The sequence below is a fragment of the Tyto alba genome, unplaced genomic scaffold, assembly GCF_018691265.1.
Source record: "Tyto alba isolate M040663 unplaced genomic scaffold, T.alba_DEE_v4.0 Super-Scaffold_18, whole genome shotgun sequence".
Classification (NCBI taxonomy): Eukaryota; Metazoa; Chordata; class Aves; order Strigiformes; family Tytonidae; genus Tyto; species Tyto alba.
In genome coordinates this window covers 11,147,579-11,171,640 of record NW_024881280.1, presented here as the reverse complement: position 1 = coordinate 11,171,640, position 24,062 = coordinate 11,147,579, and the positions used below count along the sequence as shown (strand labels likewise).

Below are 24,062 nucleotides of genomic sequence, written 5' to 3'. Positions count from 1 at the left end.
AAGCTGAAGAAAGGAGCCTGTCCCTTGTCAGCATTCACCTGTAATGGATGCAAAATGTGGGGTTAAACACCAAAACTAGACCCAGGAACAGAAACGAATGGGGTACTTACACGGTTTCATCATTCTTGAACTCCAACTCCCCATAAGTGTCTTCAAAGTCTTCTCCACCTCCTTTTGCTGTTCCTTCTACTGTCCTAAATGGCACTATGACTGTACCCCGAGCACCTGATGTCCTTAGGACTTTGACTTCCATCACACCAATGCTCTCACTGACATGTATAACATCACATTCAAATGTGAAGATGCCAGCATGGTCATCATCTAGTATAGTCACTGTGGCCACACAAGGAGAAGCCAAGATGGCCTTTGGGTATGGGGAGTTACTGAGCTCTGGAGGTTCCTCACTGTCCACCACACGGATGTTACTGAGCCGCACAAAGAAATGCTCATCTTCCTCAAAGATGTCATCATCAATAATTCCCACTGAGAACTCCTTCTGGGTCTCCCCTGATTTCAAGACAACGGTCCCCTCTGTGAACTCATAGTCAGCACCAGCATTGGCAGAGCCATCCTCTGTTTTATAGTCCACATAGATGGTCTTAGACACGTCCCCTCCTTTCCTCACCACTGTCAGGAGAACGGCACCACAGTTCTCAAGACACTGGTAGGAGCATGGGTCAAAATAAATTTTGGAGATGAATTCCTCAGGTTCATCTGGCCGCACCTCATGCAAGCTGGTGCTCTTCTTGGCTTGCTCAGCTGCATGCTTCTTCAGAATATTGCCAGCTCCCGTCATCATTCTGGTAGCTTGAATGCGATAGAAGGCTCTGCTCTTTTGCTGATGAGACAAGGCATAGTAGTTAGCCATCTCTACCAGCTGGTCCAAGTCCTTTTCTGGGTGCTTTTGCTTCAGGTCCTTAAGGATCCGGATCATCTCTTTGCGAGATTCATCTACCTCCTTCCCCTCCACAGTCACTAAGTTTCCATCTAGAAAGTGGGAGTTCATCATCTTGCCATCCATCTCAATTCCCTTAGGGTGATCACCTTCTGATTCTATGATAATGCCCCTGTGCTTGTCAGTACGGTATTTTTTGTGCATATACTTATAGAAAAGCAGACGTCTATCTGCTATCCAAGCCAGAAGGACGCAAAGTGGAAAGAAGAAAAGTGTGAGCAGACCTTCCCAGACCTGAACCACACCTGGAGAGAAGACAGCAAGGATCATGTACAACCAGATGTAAGCAAAGATGCTCCACGCAGCTGTGACAAAGAAAACTCTCAGGTGTTTTATCTTTCTGGTTTCCCCATCAGGGATCACATAGACACAGATGGCAATGATGATAAACATATTGAATGCAGCACTGCCAACAATTGTAGACGGCCCCAGGTCTCCAGCTATGAATCCATGCCCACAGACTTCTATCAGAGACAGAAGGATCTCAGGAGCAGAAGAGCCCAGAGCCATGAGGGTCAAGTTGGAAACAGTTTCATTCCAAATCCGAATGGTGGTCGTCGTGGTCTCTCCATTGGGTTTCTTAATCGTGATTTCTTTCTCTTGTGATGTAATGACCTCTATAGATGCCATGAAACGATCTGCAATGATGGAGACTCCCAGGAACATGTAGATCAGTGCTACAAAGTATACGATAACACGGGCAATTTTGTCCCCAAGAGATGGGTTTTCTGGGTACCATATTGGCAGGATAACACCTTCCTTGCAGTCAAAAGATCCTGAACACGAGCTGTTTTGTACTGAACTGGTTGAGTCTCCCGTCAGGCCAGCATCTACCTGCAAACCATGCAAAAACAGCACAAAAGTAACCAGCCCAAAATGGAGGAAGGCCGAGGTGACAGGCTGCAAGCTTAACCACGCCATACACAAGATGCAACTTCCACTGTGTAGATCCAAAAAGGCCGAGAACCTGAAACAAACAAAACAGAGAGGGGGGAGGGAAGCATGAGAGAAAAGGAAGATGCAACATTTACCCAAGCGCACTTCAGTATCTCACCACTGAAGAGTACTGGTAGATGCATGGGTTGTCTCTCTGTCACTTTGAAGAAGGTATTTAGCAGGGACACTAACAAACTGCAGCATTTACATGCCCAGCAGATGAAGATCAATGGCTAGAAAAGTAACTCAGGGGAAAAGGGTATGTATATAATAGTTCATTCTTGACCTACAACATGTGCAATAGGAGTACTGAGTGCTCAGCCACCACCCACCTAATGATGCCATGGTGTTCCACGGCACATAGCACTTCAACTCAGCACAAGAAACCAAATATAAAGGCTCCCCTGTCTCACCACCCAAGGGATAAGACAAGTTAAAGAATCACTAGCAACGCAAGAAGCACCATTTAAGGCCAGTGAGCAACCTCCAAATGAAGTCCATCTGTAGGCCATAATTCAGTTATGAATTACGGAGTACCCTAATGGCCAGTCTATGCCCATAGCCTGCCCCTCCTAATAGGTTGCAGAGTCTCCATGAGGGTCCTAGGGATCCCCCAAGGTTCTGAGTCACAGGGCCTCCAATTTAGGAGGTAAAGATGTCAGTCCAGAAATAGCGCAGTGCACTCATGCTCAGCAAAGCACCAAAGGCCATTTTTCACTAGCCTTTCCATTGTGATCTGGATGATCACATTTTACATCATCAATCCTGATTTTAAATGGTTACAGAAACCTACAAAATCACCACAGTTAGAAAAAGCTGTGCTCATGAACCCAGAAGATAGAGCAAAATGCATGTACCCACCAACATTCCCTCTGCATCCCTAAGAAACTGATATAGTTTCAAATACCCTCTAAAATGAAAGTAATCTCTAATCTAAAATACCATGCAAAAAAAAAGGAGCTGATCAATGTATCACGTAGATTTGGCATATCACTGCCCAATAATGCCTTCTGTTACTTATGGACTACATCGTTGCAGGTCTTGCACCACTTAAAACTGGATTCTGAATCCTTCTCATTGTCATGGATCACACTATTCTCCTTCTTTATAACAGGCCTCTGGAAGAATTTGGTCTCAGACTTAGCTGACAAATCACGTTTCTCAGTCCAGACACAGCCAAGTATCTCACAGGAAACATCAAACTTAATAACAACATTATCTATAGCACTTGGAAGGTTCAAGAGCCTTAACTCCCACTAACTTTCATTGAGGTTTGTACTGCCAAATCAGTAGGGCTGGGATTAATTTCCCCTACTGTAACTATCTCAGTCTTGGGCAGTAAGTCAAATGAACTCATTTAGGCTCCCTTTGTAGTCAGAGGAGAGACAGACGCTTCCAGGGGATGATCCTTCCTGTTCCACCCTGTTCAGACCCAAAAGATGTCTTTAAGACACACATCTCCAGAAGGGATTTTGTCCCTTCCCATCTCTCTCCATGTCTTGAGAGGGTGACCAGTCAGTCAGTTTAGAGCAGATACCTAACCTTTGGATGGCAGCAGTCTGAAGAGATGGACTGGCCCACAAACACTTGAAGAGGTCCCTCCCCTTTCCCTTGCACTGTAAATATTCCAGGCAACATTTTAATGTTATCAGCATTTAAAAATGCATCTTCAATGGCTATTTTATCATCATGTTGTGTCGCTAGCCTCTTTCCAGAAGCGGGTGAAATCTTCCTGATATCAACAAAAATGTTTTCAACTTTCAGATAAAAATCTATAAAGACAAGCAAAACAGGAAGGAAAGCGTGAACAAGGACTGCAAATGAACAAAACCACTCCTGACAAAGCACAGCAGAGGGGAGAGAATTGATTATGCAGTATCAGGATCACAAATCCATATCTGAAACCCTTGATATGAAAAAAACAATACACTTCTTCACACTACCTGGACTAATTTAGAAGAGTGAGATCCCCCCACATTAGTCTACTTACCTTCTCTCCCCAATGCCTACTTATCTGCCTGCCTACCCTAGTCCCATTGCCTGACTGAGCCCCTGGGGATCAGAGGGGATCTCAGCCCCAGTGAGAGCTGTTAGCCAGCCCCAGCCCTAGCCCCAGCCTTGAAGTCTTATTCAAGGGTCCCAAGGAGGACTGAGCTACCCAGCACATACCACTTGGGTTCAGTTTGACACTCCCATTTTGCCTTCCCTCCTTCTCTGCATGGTATTTTACCAGATTTCTGGCTGTAGGATGTTGAGAAAGGGCCAGTGAACAGGTGCAGAGTGACTATGAGCAGCAAGCCCAAGATCTCTGGTCTGCAAGGTGGAGGTGGGCAAATGCACAGTAAAGATGACACGTTCCAGGTGCCTCTGACTCAAGGTGCACACAGAGACCAACTGCACAAGCACAGCAGCTCCAAAAACACCCCGGGCACATCAGATCGTCCTTTTCCATACTGTAATTGCTGGCAGGTATCCACCAACCTCTTGACACTTCCAGCTCCCGGCTCCTACTTAACTGTGCAGCAGCCAGTATGTGCTGTATCTTCCAAGATCAGCCATGTAGAAACGGCTGACAGAAAGACAGGAGTAATTTCAAAAACATCTATATGACTCAAGCACCTAAATTTGGTTTCAAAAATTACTTAAGAGTCTAAGTATCGCTTAAATTCAGAGCCTTGTCTAGGAATAGTACAATGACTAAACTGCTCTCTGAAATAAATCACTGCTACCACCAACCTCCCTCTCTGTGGGACAACCACCTTCTGCAATTAACGTTATCTATCTACCTTCTGTAATGCCATGATGGCTTCTACTGCTAGCCATACTTCAACACACTCCAGGACGTTGCCAGTCCTCCCCAAATTTTTAATTTGATTTTAAGCAGAGGGTAATTTTACTATTACTCCTGAAAATAATTGTATATTATTTCACAAACAATGTCTACCAGGGTAGCCTCTGTTTATGTGTTAGGACCTCCAAATTCAGGCTATGGGTTGTAGACTAAAATCTCAGAATTCAGGAATACTCTTCTTCACTGGTCTTCGCTTGCTTTGACAAACATTTTAATGTTAAGTGGAGGTCACAGTCATTTTCTAACATGATATAATAATGACCTGATCCTGCAATTCTTTGACACAGATAAAATTCCCCAATGGGATCAACAGGAACTTTGCCCACAGACACACTATCTAATAAGATCTTAATACGTGTTCATTAACATGAAAAACATTAAACTAACCAATCTGAAAAACACAGTGAAGCATTCTTATTGTCAACCCCCCCTCCCTGGGGAACTGGTGCAAGTATGCTTTACAACACAGAATAAAACTACTAAATTTTAAAACTGTTGCTAATGAAACACTGAGGTAACAGTTTTAACATTCAGATGACAGAGGAGAGAAGAGTTAGAACTGACTCTGTAGCTCTAGGTCTGTAAAGTTGCTTATATAAGGCACAAGCTCTCCCTCAGATATATCAACTAAACTCAGTCCAGAAACCACTGGAGGGGATATATGTAGCTCTGACCTGCCCAGAGTGAAGTGGACACATCCCCTACCCCTCCTCTAAGGAGCAGCACTGATCTCAGCAGGGCTAATCGTGACAAGAGGCACCCTTCAGCACAAAGTCCTGCTCTGAGGACTGAGCCTCTAGGCGGGCTCGCAGCACAGTCCTAAAGCACAGCTAGTCACCCAGGAGTCATCACGGTGTCACTCCTCCGACGCCAGTGTGACATCTGGCACAGAGAGGCGTCACTCCAGCAACGTCACTGCTCTGGCCCTGCAGGATGCAAGCAACCAGAGGCTGCAGCAACAGTGGAACGTCAGTTGGCATCGGGTGATCTTCAGCTTTATACCAAGAGGATCTTCATTTCCACTACCTCTTTGCTATCAAACATAATTTTCTCCCAGAGGTCTCTGCCCTGCTATAGCTATCACACTGAATGCATGCAAATAAGGGCATTGGTAGTGAGGTGACCAGATAGTGTCCCCTATCTGGTAGGAAAAGTTCAAGGATAAGTTCAAAGCATTCAGTCAACGCAAAAGAGAGACAAAACGCTGCAAGAACCACTGCACCAGAATGAGCTAGTGTTCAACAGCAAGGCTCTGGGAAGATGCATAACAGTTATTTTAGCAGGGGGAACTCCTTCTTCTGCAAGAGTTGACAATGGCCATGTGATCCATAAATCCATAAATCGAGCCCATAAATAAAAAGATCAGTTCTTGAAATACTTCTGGAGACAGTCCAGAAAGCAGCATGGACCACACTTGTCACAATTAAGCCTGCAACAGAAAATGGCTTTTAGGCAACTATCAAGCTCCTTCCATCTTTTGTAATAGCTGAGTTTCAGAAGACTGATGGTTTGTATGGTGTGGACCTATAGCGAGATAGAAAGCTGGGAAGGCTATACTGATCCCTTATAATTTAGCTTTTTGTACACAGCTGCTTTCATGTCTCTAAAGGCAAGGATATTTTCAAAAGGAAGCACTCACAACAAGAAATCAAATCAAGAGGCAACATAACACAGTGATGGCTGCTAACATGTAACCTCCACATACCAAGTTCCCAACATCACTCCTCAGTAAATATAAAACGAAAAGCAAACATCCAAGTCCTTATTAATTTCTTATTAGGCAAAATTCCCCATAAACCATCATAAAAACCTTTGGATTTGACCTGAAAATAACATTAGGTTGTCTGGCACCTCCTTCTCCTTCCCGTCTCTCTTCCAGCCCGCAAATAAATCAGACACATGGGTATATCTGTGGCCATATATCTTCTCTCCCCTGACTCCAGCCTAGCCAGGAAAGGCTGCTGATTAGATCTGATCAAGGGGGGGAGCCCCGTTCAGGCATGGGCACTGCATGAGGGCCAGACAGAGACATCTCAAGATCAAGGGTTTTGTCTACTCGACAAGCATCTGTCCCAGAACAGAGCGGATACAGTGCTGCTATTAGTGTCATCTTATAGCACCGCTTCGAAGCTGGAGGAAACAGAAATAAGGTTCAACTTAATAACAGGGCCTCACATTCCTCAGCTGCAAAGCACATAAAAAAGCTTTTTGACTGAGCCCATTTTTTTAATAACCATCAGCAAAAACTTGAAATTATAGCCTTTCTGCCAAAGAACAGAAATAACTGAATTTTAACAGAAGAGGTATTATACCTAATTCACACTCATCCCTCTCTCAAAATAAAAGCATAACAAAATATTTAATAGAAAACAAAGCACATCTTTCAACTGTCTCCATTCAAATGCTACTGAGCCCTCTGCTCACCACTACAAGAGTAGTACTCAGAGAGTAAGTTAAGATTTACCTGCAAGCCAAAGGCCAGAGCAGTTTAATTAGATTCATTTTGTCAGACAAATGTAAATTTCCAAACACACACCTGGCCTTAAGTTCTGATGGCACGTGCCTATCTGATATGAGCACAACCAAAGACCCAAAGCTGACTTTACACAGGTTATTGCACAGCAGTAGGTAGTTTAGCTCCCTACTACTGCACCAGCTAGCTTTTATGACTCAAAAAGCACTGTAACTCATGCTTAGGCCATGACAGACCCCCATAGTCCAGCTCTATGGAAAAGTTACGGTGGGGAGCCGTAGATGCTTGTTGCTTTGCACTTCACAGTAAACATGCCAAAACCCAGAATTAGCTGCCTACAGAATAACCCCCTCAGTATGTGTCAAAAGCAGCCTTTTTTTTTTTTCTCTCAAGATCATTCAGAAAGCTACCATAAAAAACCCCAGCTCTCGTAGCAAGTCTTTTAATATTTACAAGCTGGTGTCTCTACTAATTTGAGCAGCTCCTACCATTCTAGTGTGGTAAATGGGTGTTAATTGACATAACGATTCAAGTCTACTAATTCCTTATAGAAATGCTGCAGTGATGGGATCCAGTTACATTCAGTGATCCCAGGGGCTGACCCAAACGGAGCACAAGTCTGTGTATGGCTCGGAGCAACCTTCAAACACTCAATTTGCCCCGGGGAACAGGTCCATGATGTTTTTTCTGTATTTTAGTATCCACGATGCTCCTGAAGAAGCAGTGCCATAAATAGCTAACCCATAAAGGTGCCCGTACTTAATTGTCCCCTTCCAGTACCGGACCGGCTGCACTTGACTGACCGGGCATTTTATTTCCTCACTTCACTTCCACCCCAGCTGAAAAATATCCATACAAGACAGACAGATATATATGGATGTAGGAGCTGCTGTTTATGCTCTATGCACAGACATGTAAAGGAGGAGGTGGCAGACACAGAAGGAAACCTGTTGGTAGACGGCCACAGTGACACTCTGAGAGCCATCTGAGAGCCTTTATCATTATTATTAGTACTATTTTCCCTTCCTTTTCTGTCCTATTAAACTGTCTTTATCTCAGTCCATGGATTTTACTTCTTTTTTTTTTTCCCAATTCTCTCTCCCATCCCACCGGGGGGAAGGCAGAGTGAGCGAGCTTCTCGGCGGTGTTTGGCCGCCTGCCAGGTTAAACCATGACAGTCCTTTTTGGTGCCCAACGTGTGGCTCTGAGAGCCCCTGGTGCGGGCTAGCGCAGCCTCCTTGTGAGCCACGGTGCGCTTGCTCTTCCATTCCCCATACACATCCGTATGCCTGAGATTCCTCAGGCTGAGGAACAGCGAGCGTTACCCTTTTCCTTTTTTTCTCCCCCAGAACTGTAGCCTTTTTTACATTCAGAAAACAAAACCTGGTATTTAGGCTGACACATAGATTAGTAGTGGCCATCCTCCTGCTTAAAAAGCAGTATTATCTGCTCTGATATAGATGAGGTTTTTTCTTTTCATGAATACTACACAATCTCACTATTGTTTTTCAGGGACTTTCAAGTGGCCAGTTCACACAGGAGATAGCAGGGACCTCTGGAGGTCATCTAGCCCATCCCCTCTGCTCAAACAGGGCCACCCAGCCAGTTGCCCAGGACCACGTCCAGCTGGCTTCTGAATATCTGAAGGATAATCCAGGATGAAGGATGGAGTCTCCACAACTTCTCTAGGCAAGTTGTGCCAGTGCTCAGTCACCCTCACTGTAAAAAAGTGCAGGTATGGAGCCCAGGCCTGCTCATGGCAATCACATCCAGCGTTAGTATGTGGGAAGCCAGAACAAACTCACCCTGTGTACAAACTGCATTGAGAGCTCACTGTGGTGCTTCGGTGGCAACCACACATATATCTGGCAAAAAGTCACTGTCAAGACCTTTTTGAAGTCACTGGGAAGCCTCCATTGCAGAGACAGATCTTCAAACATCAGTCTTTTTATTGCATTTAGAGGTATTTCTAAACACAATTAAAGCTTTTTGGTGCTTGATACCAGTGCACATCTGAACACACCATTCTTCATAGTCTGAACAGCCCCAAATTGAGAGGGCAGGTACTTTCAAGCTCATTCTTCAGGCGCTTGATTTTATGCCTGTGATGTGAAAGGCCCAGCGAAGAGGCTGAAAGTCCTTCCTTTGAGGTTTAGGAGGCTGCGGGAAATAAAGAAGTGGAGTTACTGGGTCACCGACTCGGTGGCATCCCTGTGTCCTCCATGGAGGACAGCTGATGGAGACAACCTGGAGCATCCACCCAACACGTGGGGTTGCAAGAGGCACTGATTTCTCTGCTACAGCCTTCAAGGCACTGGTTTTCATCGCTCTCTGTCTTGCTGGTTTATAAAGAGCAGCAAAGACCATTTGGGGAGGGGTAGGGGGCGGGGGAATAGGGAAAAAAAATTATTCCTGCAGTGTGAGGAAAGCTTCTTGTCAGTAAAAGACATTTTATGTACTGCCTGTGGCAGCACACAGGGTCTGTTATTTACTGCTCCTGCTTCACGGACATATTATACTGCTGGTTCAGGTGACACCATCAGAGCACAACTTATCGCGTAGTGACTCACAGCATCCTAGAGGAAAGATGACAGCGGCAACTCGTGACGTTTCTTTAGCACACCAGTGACAGATCTGCAACAGCTACAATTAAAGACCCTAGGATTTGTTGTCAGCAGTGCAATTGTGCTACAGAGCCAGTAGTTATTTGTACACAGAGGTGAGCAAAGTGGTAAATAAGAGGGGGAAAGGCGGTGTGGTCATATCTTACCCTCTTTAGATCCAGAAATAGTTAAGAAAAATACAAGTTTTCTGACAGAAAACACTCATTCGAGGAAAACAAAACCAACCATGTGATGCAACAAGTAGCCGGGCAGGGAGCCCTTCCCTGACTGGCTCCAGTGACAGCCACCAGCCAGCCACACTGGGTGCTAATCCCTGCAGATGGGGCACACACTGCCCCAATCCTCCAGAATGGGCCTGTTCATTTCTTAATTTATCCTCCAAGGAAAAATAAAAACAAATTTTCTGATTTTTTTTTTGTCTGAATACAGTAAAAAATATGTTTTTACCAAAAATGCCACATCGCACACAACAGAAATTATAAGCCCTCCACAAATCTATTCAGAGGGGCTCATTCCTGGCTCAGTGAGAAAGAAAATATTAAAAAAGTAAATGGAGGCAGAAGCAGCACAAACAGGACAGCGGGGGAGAAAAAAAAAAAAAAAAAACAAAAAAACACACCACAAATTGGGCAGAAATCAGGAGGGCAGATGAGGAAGAGAAGGCTACACTTCAGAAATCATCTTTACCACTGCAACAAAGAACAAGTGGTTGTCACTTGTCATGTTAGACTGAAGATTTCTACACTCCTCTGTGCAACAGGCACAGAAATGGGGTAGATAGGAAAGGCTTTCTCTTAACCCAATTAGCGCAGGTTTCACTAATTTCAGAATTAGTTAGACCAGAGCCAGAAAAGTTGTCTGGTTCATGCCTCAGGGGCCACCGCTGCATCATTCCCCTTGTGAACATTATTTCCCAGTACTTTGTCCAGCCCAGTTTTAAATTACCCAAGTGATGGCATTTCCACAACTTCCCATAGAGACTCTGACATGATGTAATTTATCGTGGAGGTTTTAGCTGTCTTCCTTATATTTAGGATGAAATTAAGAAAATTTATGCTGCTAGTTCTCATTACCCTGTCCTTGGAGCACTCTCAACCATTCTCCTCCCAGCCTGAGATTTACATGCTTCAGATACTTGTAAATAGCTGTTCTTCTCCACAGTTATTCTTTGGCCAAAGCACACAAATTTATTTTAATCTTTATAAATTAGCTCAAGCTGCCCTTTAATCATTTATCTTCATCTCCTCTTGGTTCTCCATCTCCGGGGCGGTCAGAAGCAGCCGGGTATCTGGGAGAGCCATACCTCAGTGCCTGCTCCCACCAAAACCAGCAGCAGACCTGCTCTTGTTGGAGAAGGAAAGCCGAGCCTGGGCAGTGAAGTCTCGCCCCTCGGCTCTGCCATAGGGTTTCATGAAGTACTGGACTGTTAGAAAGATTAAATCGAGGCTGATAGACAGAAGCCCACTGTGTTGCTCACCGTCGAAGGTCTCTCCGCCTGTCTGCTGTGCCCCCAGCGTGGTGGGGCTGGCGAGAGGAGCGCTGTGCTGACTGGCACGTATGGAAGGGAAGCAGAGGTTTCCAGAGTTTCAACCAAAAAAGTCAGGGTCTCCAGCTGAGAGGAGGGAAATACACTGTAACACGCTGACTGCTTCTGCAGATCTGAGCACAGCAGGAGGCATGAAAAATGCACTGAGCTATGGGTTATCCTCAAAATACCTCCCACTTCACTTGGAAGGTGCCAAAACCTGTAAATTCACTCATTTGAATACAGTTACCAAATACAACTTCACACAGCACCCTCACCCTTCACTGATGCATATCCCCACATATCTCTTACTGACAATTGAGATATTTTAATCCTTCAGTGAAAGCAGCTAATTCTGCAACTGCTTTAAAAAAATAAACCCTCACATCTACCATGATTAATTCATTCTTCATAAGTCCAGGCTGTTTATTGCTCTTTGTTCATTTATGCACTAGCTGTTTACAGATTCTCTCTTAATATTAGTTCTGTTATTTGTTAGAGACTCAAGTCATATTTACCATATGGTAATTGCAGAGATGACATGGACAACAAACAGTGGAAGCTGAGCTACTAAGGCAATCACAGTCTCCAGCTATCTGCTGCCCCACCTTCATTTCTTGCCCCCCACCCCCACCCCCCCGCCCTCGATGGCTTTCCCTGTGGGCTGTATAAAGCCATATGGCACTCTGATCTCTATAGCAAAGACAGGCAGAGATTTGTTCTTCACTACAGCATCACCAGACAGGATTATTCCTTTCAGACTGTGTTTCAGCTGCAGGTCTGTCCTCCCTGGCTGGCTGCCCCACTCTGTCCTGTCAAGGGCAGGTAATCTGAAATATCATCTGGAGTTAGTCACCCTCAATACCCACATTTTCTCTCTCACTGCTACGACAGCACTAACCTCCTCCCCTGACCCATCCATGGTCTCAGTGTGTCTCGGATATTTCACCGAAGGAGTCACAAAGGACCAGATTTCACAGGATAGTTAGAAGTTTAATGGAGCAGCTCCTTAACCCATGTGGACACCTTGACCCCATTGAAATCACAGATTTTCCACTGGATATCTAAACATGATTTAAAATTCCTGCAGAAAACCGAACAGATGGCTATGAGAGGCCACTGCTGTCTTCTCCAAAGAAAGACATGAAGTTTTTTTCTTGGTTCCTGCCTAGAGCACTGGGCAGGTCCCACACCCAAAAGGCATAGGTCTAAGACAGGTAAATACGTGACTTGATACTTCAGTGAGATTAAAAAAAAAAAAAATCAAGGTTATTTGTATGTGTATGCCAGCTTGAGAGTGATGCATAGGACAAAGCACCTTGTCCAAAAAGGATGAGGCTCCTCCCTCACCATTTCTAACATGCCTGCAATGATATTCTAATTCCCAGCAATCAGCAAGTCTTAACTTAGATACAAGTGAGGAACATTTGAAAACTGGATGCAGGGCACCATGTATCAGAAAAATTTCCTAGCAAAGTACATAATAATCATGCTGTGGTTTATCTCCAAAGTGGAAGAAATAGCATTTTCATTTTATTCAGAGCTTCCTTCCCTTGATCCTCCCCTCCAAAAGCCTCCTTTTACACAGAGTCATCTTAAAAATGAGGACTATCTTTCCAGCCCAGTCAACTTGCATACCATCAGCTGAAGGCTGGCAAAAGAGAGAGGGTCCTTAGGACCAGATTTTCTCTGGCATAAATCAGCATAGGTCCAATGAGCCTAAATCAGCAGAGCCAGCTTATTCTACTGGAAGAGCTGCCTGAGGAGCTCTGGCAACATTTCATATAACATAAACCTCCAAAAGGAAAGCTTCATCTATTTCCTCTTTGCAACTCACATCACACACATCAGCTGGGGGGCATCGTCCTGCTTCCTCCATACCAACCCTATTCCTGTCCATCTCGCCCTGGTTCCTCCCTCCTCCCAGCACTCCATGCTGGCCCCGGATTTGCTACAACTAGTCCTGCCAGCAGGATCAGCTGAGTCATGGGAGATGACCACATCAGCCAAATGCACTGAAACGAGACAAGGGAAGGAGAAAATCCTCCTTTCCTCCACAACCCAAGACCCCAGCAAACAAGGCTTGGAGTCTCTCTTCTCTACCATGTGCCCAGTGTCACCTTGGATCAACATCCTGAAGTGTCTCATCCTGCAGGTACAATGACAGGAGTCGCTGGATTAATATAGGTGCTTGGATAACATGCTCATCCCATGCAGCCACCTGCTGTATGGTCTATTTAAGCCATCAAGGCAAAGAGAGAGGACAGCCCCTATTATGCCACTGAGGGGCACAGCCTCCGCTATGGACGCTAATGATCCCACATCTCCATCAGTTTTACTGAGGGGCTCGAATCCCCTTTAGGCATTGCAGAAATTATCTTTCCATTCCTTTCTGCAAAGAGAAGATTAAAATGGAGAAGTGCTCTACTCACTTTGAAGTCCAAATCTCTCCTAAGACAAGGCTAGGGCAAAAAAATTGCAGGGTCCCTCTCTTGCTGGGACTTTCAGTGGAGGACTGACTTGACCAAGAGCTGAGGCAGGAATGAACAGCCTGTTTTCACACCCTTACTCCACACTCAGCCCCTGTCCCCTGCTCCCTCAGCCCAGAAAGCCTCTCGGGCCCAGCCGTACTTCTGTGGTGGTGTCCTGAACCCAGCTTTCCTGCCATCGCTGATGACAGTAACTCCTGTCATCTGGGAAACCTGTCATAAGTGACGGAAAAACACTTTGCCCAGAGGAGGAGCAACAGTCCCCAAATACCAGTGGGTGAGGAGCAGTGGGACAGGGAGAGCATTACCCCGGGCAGAGCCACCATTACTATTCAGGTCAGTGACACAAACGAGTAAAACAAGCACAAAATGTCTTCAGCAAAAGGATGCTCACCTTTAAGGACAAGCAAAGCCTTGAAATAGATCCACTTTGCTGCAAGAGTTCAGTGAGCAGACGAACAAATAAAAATGCACAATTCCCATGTCCCCTTTCACAACTCCCATGTCCCCTCCCTCAACCTCCTCCAGGAAATCAGCTTTGGTCAGAGGGACAGAGCTCATCAACCGGGACAAAAGAAGCTTGAGGCTAACACCAACAGAAAGCTCCCAGACTCAGGGTATTTTATCTAGTGGGCACTGGAAACTTTTTAAATTCTATGCTGTGCATTTGTGCAATCTGTGGAACTCAATGCCATAAGAAACAAATTAAGATAACTACTGGAAGGCTCAAAGGAAAAATAGATGTGCATGGAAACCCTCAAAATATCCACAGACTCACCAGCCAGGATGCATCCCTCCTCTTGCTCCAGAGCATATTTCAACCTTACCAATTTTTGTGATACTTGCTAATGTGCATGTACAGTAAAAGCTGGAAAGGCCGTTCTTCACTGAGCATCTGCTTCCTGACTGGGCCAACCTCTTGCTCTGTCCCAGCAGCCAAGCCCATACAGATCTGGGAGACAGGCAGAAAGCTACACACAGGTTAAATGGGGAGTTGAACATGTGAGGGATGCTATTAGAAGACGGGAAAGCTAGAAGGCATGGAGCTGTTGAGGGAAGTGGGGAGTTGGGGTAGTTACTGGAGAATCATGAAGAGATCTATATATTTAAGAAGGAAAAGCAGAGGAAGGAAAAGGCCAGAGCTGGGGGAAGGAGTTGTGGTCATGACTCACTGGGATGCACGAAGTGGTGAGGAGATGGATCTAGGCAGGCAACAGGCAAGCCAGCAGTTTTTTGGGGAGTGGTGCAGGTGCACTAAGTGCAGCTGAGCATCTTCTCACCTTCGGTCTCCCAGTGCAATTCCCCAGAGGGGTGGCAGCTCCGTCATGCTCTGAAGGTTAAGCTGTGCCTTCTGCCTAGCATGAGAGCACAGTGCAGCCCATGGGTAAAACTGCCTACCTAGTTAAAAGCAAACCCCAGCGCTGCCAGGAGGGACAGGCTTTATTTTTAGCTGGGACACCAGCAGGGTCACTTGCTGGTGCTGCATTTCCCCATGCAAGCCAGGGTTTCATGAAGTGTGCTGTGAATGCAGGGTCACTGCGGGGGGAAACATCTGTCAGGTCAGCTTTGGGGAGATGGATTATTTAAGTTAGAGAAAAGGAAACATTTACTAGAAGAAGAGAACCTGAAACTAGTCTGGAAGGTTAAGATGGAAGGAAAAAATGATGCTTAAAGAGTCAGAGCGGGTGGTTATTTATGAGGGCAACATCTAGTGCACACATCTCCAAGATGCTCAGGCAGAAGACCCCATCACATCTAACCCCAGCAGCATCTGCTCAGCTCCTATAACCCAAGCTTTGAAAGGCTCCTTCCTGCCTGGGGACTGCCAAAAGCAGCAGCACATCATTATCCCTCATCGGGATCCTTCATAAAGGAAAAGCACAAGCAGAGAGACCCACCTCCACTTGCACCTTGAAGACAACAACGCTGAGACCTCCACCTCACTCTGGTCCTCGGGTCCTCACAGAGGGGCCCCCCAATTAGCCCCGAGGCAGGCAGCTCCCTCAGGACCCACACACTGGCCAAGCACAGCACCCTCAGCGGGTGCAGGGCAGCAGCACAAACTTATCCCACTGCGGCCTTGTGAGGACAAGTCAGGCCCTTCCCTGCTGGTGGGTTTCATGGGTGAAAACCTAATAAAACAGTTGGCACGGCTCCCACCTGCACTGCCAGGGAATGCAGTCTGGAGGCTTTAACATGGAGAGATTGTTGTTGACGAAGTGCTGAGTGCTAGTGTGAAGCTTCCCCCCCTTTGAAGGGACTTGAAAGAATTGAGAGCAGAGGGGAAGTTCTCATTTTATTCTCTTCTTGAAGAACCTGAGTCCATTTGGCATGTTGCGTCTGAGAAATAGCTTGGCCTAGACTCTCTGTTTATTTATTTTATTTTTTTTTAAATCAGGATCAACCCCTGTGCACATTCTTGGGAAGACTGTATATTAAAAGTTATTTTGTCTTTTTTTTTCCCCTGCTGATTCTTGTGCCTCTTAATAGCTTAAGAAGTGCTCTGCAGACCCCATCACTCTTAGGTTCTTTGCAACTAATTTGCATTCAGAACTATCCATCTCATCAAGAGCAGACTTCAAGGCTGAACCAACTCCAAGCCTTAACTGCTGCAGGCAATTCAGGCAGCAGCTTTACAGGTGGAAGCAGGGCCTTCTTCAGCCACCCCGAACATCTTCCACCTCTGGTCATTGGTTCCCACTCTGCACGAGCTCTCCCTTTTTTGATGGCGCAACTGTTTGTGAGGTTATGCCACAAGTAAGGACCAGGAACCGACCTGGCTGAACCCACCACCTGGTCCCACGTGCCGCCGGGCCGGTACCCTGTGGTGGGGGACAGGAGCAGGAACAAGCAGCCGGGGTGGGAGGGCTGCAGAAACCAAGGTACAGACGACAGGCATGGCACGGGCATTAGCTGTATGGGCAGGGGCAGGTTTGCCTCTTGCAGCGGTGAATCCTGCAGCACCTCCTGGACCATTTAATAGCCCCGTCCCGCTCTGCAAAGCCAGAGACACATCTCCACCTCCATTTTCCCCAACCAACATGCGTGCTCACGGGTCGCTGAGTAATCCCAATCACAACCATGGAAGAGGATAAAGGTGCTTATTAAGGTGAACTTTAAGCTCACCGTCAAGATACTACTTCCCACCAAGGAAAGGTCCACCTCAAGGTGGTAAACCAAGACATCCGGGCCTTGATGCCCCAAAACGAACTTTCCTGACAGCAAACAGTAGGGAGGGCATGAGGACGGCTTCGTCACACAGTGTACTGATCTAAGTCCCCATCTGTCACCCAGCCAGGGTGGGCCAGCAGTGCAGGGCAGGGCAGGGCAGAGGCAGCTGCCTTGCCCAGTTTGGGTGTGGGGAGCTGTGGCCCTGGGGAAGCGGTGGGTTTTAGTGCCTGCCTGGACCCTGGTGACAGACTCTCTCCTACCACTACTCACACTGAGGAGAGCTGGGACACATCCAGAGGGAGCTGCAGCCTGACAGCAAAGTGAGGTGCAGACGTGCATCCCTGCTTTTGCCCCTGCTCTGGCCTGGGGAAGAAAACCAGCTTTCACCAGCACGCAGCACAGGAACACACTGGCAGGGCGCCTTGCACCGTCAGCACTGGAGGCCCCCGCTCACTCCCGGGCATGTCACCTTCAACACAACCTCAGCAGCTAGATCTAAGGGCCCTCTCACAGGTACATCCCTGCATCACTACGTTTCTTTCGATTAAAACCGTATTCTGCGTTGCTGCTGGAGAGTGCTGCTGTTTGCTTTGAGACAGCCTCCAAGTACCAGCCTAGGAAAGGGTGACGATGAAAGCAGTAGCAATGCAGTCTTATATGTCTATAGCTTTTAAAACTCTTTGACACCTCCCTGGTTGCAAAACATGCCCAGCAGCATAGGATATTTAGTATTTCTGATTGCTCTTGACCTGGCTGTCTCTGCTGCTGTCCTGAGTCAGGAGGCTTAGGTAAAAAGACAGCAGAGTAGGGGAAGGCAGCAAACAGAGCAAGTTCAGTTTTGCAGCCTTGAAATAATCTGCTTGTGAATGGAAATGCTGAATGAAAACAGGAGCTTCTCCCTAAATCTGAGTGCTCTGGAAAAGCTCCCTGTTTTATTATGATGGAAAATCCTCATTGGAGTGTTTCGTTAGAAAACAAGCTATCATAAAAGAAATGTTAAGAGCCATAAGCTCCCTTCTCTCCCATGATGTCAACTGTCAGAGACATCAACGGCAGCTCAGCTGTGTGATCAAAGGCTCCATCAAGCAGATTTAAAGACAGAATTACCAGAAAATTCAGAGTTGAAGGAGCATGGGGGCATGATCATCACCTGTTTATAAATGTGTCTTATGGGGTGAACTAATTTCTTTACAACGCTGTACTGCAGGAACAACCTTCTCATTGCCACACTGGCAAGATGGGGTGGTGGTGGCACCTTCAGAATGGCATGACACATCCCCACTGCCTGATGCCTTGCTATTCCTGCAAAACCCTGTGTCAAAATGCCTAGAGGGGAGGTTGGGAGGTCATCATGCTGCACTTTGTGCACATATATCCATGACGGACCTCAACCAGAGCTTGCAGTTTAAAGCATTAAGGCACAGAGATCAGAGAGGAAGGAGGGAAGGCAACTGCTCTCTATACCATGTTAGTCCCCAAGCAGCCCAGCAGCCCCACTGAAGCTGCACGAGACTCAAGGCAGTTCCTGGATTTCATTCTGGAGGTGAGCAGGGACAGCAAGCTTGTCTTCAGCCCCAAACCCCAGAGCCCCATGTCACTGAAATCAGCAAATGCAGGACCATGAGCTTAGCAGCACAGAAGGTGCTTTAAAGGTGCCCCAAGAACAGCTTGTGATCTCGTGTATCTCTCAATGAGTGAAACTCTTCAGGACAAAGACTATCATTTATTAAAGATTTGTATGGTGCTTCAAAACATAGGCCCCCAACCAGGTTGATGCCTTTAGGAGTTACCGTTATCTAAACAGTAAATCAATAATAGTATTAATCTATGCCACACTACTTAAACACAGTGGGTGATGGTAGATGGAGTACCACAACTATCAATTTCCTGGCTTCAGAGATTTTTTTTCCCTATTATGAAGATGTTTTTGTCTGTGTAATTTAATTTCCTTCACTTTTTTTTTTTTAATACAGAATTAGATATTACTGCCTGATTAAAAAAAAAAAATAATAAAATAAATTTGGCCAGCAATCAAAGCCATCTTTTTAACTGTTGAAGCACATGAAAGGCATCTGAAACACGACAGCAACAAAGAACAAGGAACTATTTGTCAATGCCACTTGGTCATTGGGGAAGCTTAGGGGAGGAGACTGATGCTGTTTGTTTAAAACAAGAAAACAAAAACCTGACAGACAGACCATTTATCTGTATAGTGCTTCACTTGAAAATATTGGCGGAGGGAATGCATCTTAACTTGGTTTCTAATAAAAAGTGCTGACACACTGCGTTATGGCACTTCCCTGCCTTGGGGATGGAGAATGCCTATCGCAGGAAGGACCCTCTGAAACCGAGGGAGACACGTGGGATCAGGCACAACAGGGCAGCAGGGCAGCCCAGACCCTCAGCAACCCCTCAACCTGTCCAGCCAGCAATACCACAGCATCTGCCACGCTCACACCAGCCCCATCCGACTTCAGCCCCCTCCAGCTCCAGAGGAAGGCCGAGGAAGCAGGGAGGCTGGATTCATCCCTGGGTACCCCCTTCCTTCCTTCCAACCCAGCCAAGCGGAGGAGAGGGGCGCTGAGACCGTCCGGCAGAACAACTGCCCGTGACTCCCAACAACCAGGTCTGCTCGGGTCGGAGGGGGCAGCTCCCGCTCCCACAGCGGCCCCGGCGAGGGCAGAGGGACCCAGGCCACGCTCCCGTCCCAGACGGGGCAGAGCGGGCTTCCCGCACCGCCCAGGGCGGTGGCAAGGACTACCCCACCCGGTGACAGCATCTGCCGCCCCAGGTGCCATCCCATCAGGTGGCAATGTCCCCGCGAGTGGTGTCAGGATGGCCACACACCCGCCTTCCCTCTCGCGCCCTGCCGCCCACAGATTCTCGCAACCGTGTCCTCACCCAATCCCCACATGGGTAGAAAGGTATCAGTAACAACACGAGTGAGACGCAGGGAGATGAAACGGTGTGCCCAGCAGCACGCTGGAGGCGTGCCAGAGACCGGGAGCCTACCTGCATTTCCACTGCCCTCACACAGGACCTCAGCAGTGGGATTGCCACACTCCGTCACACCTTGGGCATTTGGGAAATGCCTGAACCACCTACTTACTAGAGGAGGGCTCATATTTGTCTTGGGGAAAAATAAATTAAAAAAACAAACAAACAAACAAACAAAAAACAACAACAACAACAAAAAAAAAACCAAACCAGACTGCTGTACTGCATCTTTTACCTAGGGCTCTCTATCTCCATTCAGTCCTCTCCTTCCCCACCCCAGCTGATATTACATCCTTTTATTTACAACAGAGGGTAACCAATTTGACTGCCATCACGTTGCACGCTCACAGCAGAACTGAGGGCTCCTGGGCTGCTCTCGCTTCCCCCCAGCCAGCCCTCAGCAGCAGCTGGACGTGCTCTTTTCTAACACCACTACTTCTGCTCAGGAAACAAGTCTTGTTCCAGCTGACCACAGGAGCCTGAACGTAAGCATCAAACATAACTGAACTTTCTTGGCTAAACCATGATCAGGGTAAACAAAACACCTGCAACAGCCGTGGATGGAGCAGGATGAGGGACTCCCTAGAAACGCTTGTGCTGCGGGGGAGAGATGCCTCTCCCCGCTGCACCAAACCCAACAGGCACTTTCCAGGCCTCTGTGTTTCAGCGCCCCCCCCTAAAACCAGCTCTGCTCTCCCAGGCCTCCCGCCAGGCTCCCACAGCGCACGGGATGAGCGCTCTCGAGTGGGAAGATGCTGCTGACTGTTACCTAAGTCTTCCAGTCCTGTCCTCTTCAGAAATAATAATAAGAAAAAAAAAAAAAACAGCTCAACAAAAATCACCCTTTTGCTCTATAGAGAGATGAATGGAAGGAATATACATATAAGCATGAGTGGGAGACATGTGCATAAGGCACCCCTTCTCACTCCCACTGTTCCTCCAATGTCTCACCTTAAATCTGAAACAGATTTTTAAGGTGAAATCCCCTGAACAAGCCCAGGAACACCAAGGAACTAGGAACCCAACCATTACACTACAGCTCCACTTGGGGGGGGCAGAGGGGGAAATGGCCATAGCCTCACGTTTTAAAATAACAGTAAAAAAAAAAAAAAAAAAAAACCAAAGCCACTTGCAGCGGTTTCATCCCCCACGCAGGGTGATCGATACTTTAGACGCGGGTGTAAAAAAAAATAAAGCCCCGAAGCAAGGCTGGAAAGGTGGAAGAGGATGAAATTACCCCACATTTAGGTCAGCTCGTGTGCGTGTGTGTGCGTGGGTACCGTCTCTCTCCCCCCGGCAGCCGGGGGGCCCCGCCAGCCGCCCCGTGCCCTATTTAGGGCAGCGCCTGGCGCAGCGGCTATATTTGACACCCGGGATAAACAAGCCCGTCCCGGTGGACGGAGCGCGACAGCTGCCCGGGACGGCGACCCCGGCACCCCGGGGCTGGCCCGGCCAACCCCCAGAATGACCAAAAAAAAAAAAAAAAAAAAAAGGAAAAAACAAACAAACAAACAAAAATAAAATAAAAAGGTGTGTGGGGGGGAAATTTATAGCACTGCATGACAGCTGCTCCCCCCCCCCCCCCCGGGGGCAGCCCCGGACAGAACCGTGTGTGTGTGTGTGTGTGTGTGTGTGTGTGTCCGTCCCCCGGCATCCCTGCGGGCCGCGCCGCACCGGGCCGGGCCGGGGCACCCCCCCCCCCCCCCCGGCGGCGGGAGGGATCCCGGGGCCGCGCCCGCCCCGCCGGAGGCTCGGTCCCTGCCTGCTCCCCCCACTGCTCCCCCCACTGCTCCCCCCACTGCTCCCCCCACTGCTCCCCCCGCCGCCTCCCCCCTCGCCAGGCCCCGGCCCCGCAGCGCCCGGCCCGGCCCGGCCCGGCCCGCCGCCCCCTCCCCGCCGCGCATCCCCCCGCAGCGCCCGCTCCGCGCCGTATGCGAAGCCCCCCCCCCCCCCCCGCAGCACACACACACGCACCCCCACACACGCACACGCACACGCACACGCACACACACACACACACACGGAGCCGCCGCGGCTTCGGGAAAACAGCACGGATGGAGCCAGCTCCCAGCGCCCGGGAAACCTTAAATCCCCTTCCCCCCCCGCCTAGCCCGGGAGACGAGCCTGCAAAGAGCCCCCCCCCCCGCACCCCCGGCCATTCGCATGCAAGGCATGGAGCCCCACTTGATAGCAGGAAACTTAACCACCAGCCTTGCGTCTCCCACGGAGCAGGGGGGGAGCACCCTCTTACTTACCCCTTCTGGTTGCTTTCCTGACTTTTTTTTTGGAGGGTCGGGCGGGGGCGGGGGGCTCCTCTGGCTCCCCAGTACAAATCCTTCCGGTTCCTAAAGGGAGCTCATCGCATCTCCCGGTGATTCACCGACGGTGTGTGCGGGTACGGGGGGGGGTCGCCTTTGCATGTCAGTCCAAGTTGCCTTGCTGGCTACAAAACCTGTGCTCCCTTTTGCAGCTGTCAGGGGGAGCGGGGAGGTGCATCTGGAAAAGGGGGTGGGGGTGGAGGTAAAATGTTGATAAATCCACCAGCCTTGATCTTCAGCTCCGTGCGGTGGAGTTCGGGGAGGGAAGGGAGATCTGGCGAAGGGGGAGGAGGACGAGGAGGACGGAGATGAATGGGGGTCGAGGGAGGGGGGAAGAGAAAACGGGTTGTACCCCAGATTGCCACTGAATCTGCTGGGCTTCCCCCGCTCCCGCTCTCACACCACCGGGGCTCGGTCCAGGCTTCCCAGCATTACAGCGCACGGCAAAGCGCTGAGCCCGATTTCTGGGAGCCAGCGAGGTTTGCACAACTGCAGCAAGAAGCCAAATCAAAAAGCCAATCTGCGAGCCTCCAAACTCCACGTCACCCTATCAGCTGGGAGCGAGAGCTGCAACAGAATTACAAGCCATGCATATTTATTCTTCTGAATCCAGGGGGGGATTTTCAGATCGTTTAAAGCAAGGCACGGCGAAGCCAGAGGAAACCCTTTCCAAAATAAATAAAGGCAGAGCATGTCTTGCATGTAACACGCGCACACTCACACACACACACGTCCCTGTGAGATCTCCGGGGGTATATATAGAGATCTACACTCACCGAGTGGCGATCACTCCTGTACCCTCCAAGTATATCGACTTGACTTTGTGTATTGCAAGCAAGGGAGGGGAAGAACACGGTAGTTGAGCCTCAGAGCAGAAGGTATTGATTGCATATCTGAAATTTAAAGCATCTGCCAAACACTTCTGAGAGATTAAATATAGGCAATGTAATTACACGGGCAGAGTTGGTCCTGGTATACATTTGAAGCTGCATGCTTTGGTTTGTGCTTGCAGAAACCACCCAGTCATTTCTTTTTAACCAAAGTCAAATAACAAGTTGTGAGGCAGCAAGTCATTTTAAGGTAAAAAATACACATTCCCTCCAAAGTTGCTCTTTGACTTTGGCAGAAGATGACTGGGGACTGGTTTCCAGGGCCATGGAATAGGACAGTAGCTTTGTGCCTTGCACAAGACACATCATGATGTTTGCACACAGGTTTGTCTCCCCTTGTGATCACTCTCTGTTTTCGACACAGCAGTTACACACAGACGTGTGCCTCCAGGAGATTTACCCTCTGGCATGGCTTCTCACCTCTTTAAAGAACCCGCAAGCCCGCATACTGCAAGGCAAGGATCCCTCACACAGGGCTATTCCACCAAAGGATGTGCTGTTTCATCCTCCAGAGAGAAACTGCCCCCACTCCTTTGTCCCCAGTGACTCCCCTTACCCCGTGAGGTGATGAGGGAGCAGAAGCTTTCTGGTGAGACCTGAGCACACGTGCAAGTACCAGCTGTCCCTGTCAAAAGCAGCTGTGTAAACTGCCATGAGAAGCCCAAGCCCAAACCCTGCACTGGGCAAAGGCTTTTACCTCGGGCAGGCACAGGCAGGAGATGTACAAACTGGGAAGGGGAAAGGGCAGCAAAACAGTGACTGGGAGGGTGACATGAAATAATTGCACCTACTTCATGCTGCCAATAAGGTAAGGAAAGCTGCAAATGCGCTAC

General features: G+C 48.1%; 1 protein-coding gene across 4 annotated transcripts in view; it reads right to left on the bottom strand.

Annotated features, from left to right (window-relative positions):
• Positions 1-22,830, bottom strand: part of SLC8A3 (solute carrier family 8 member A3) — a 112,010-nt gene extending 89,180 nt beyond the window's left edge. For all 4 annotated transcript variants that reach the window (XM_032984698.2, XM_032984702.2, XM_032984701.2 and 1 more), the window contains exons 1-2: positions 22,277-22,830; positions 111-1,922 (exon numbers count right to left, since the gene is read on the bottom strand). In XM_032984698.2, coding sequence (XP_032840589.1) covers positions 111-1,876 — 1,766 coding nt within the window. In that variant the 5' untranslated portion in view covers positions 1,877-1,922; positions 22,277-22,830. The remainder of the gene's footprint in view (positions 1-110; positions 1,923-22,276) is intronic.
• Between the last annotated feature and the right edge of the window lie 1,232 nt (positions 22,831-24,062).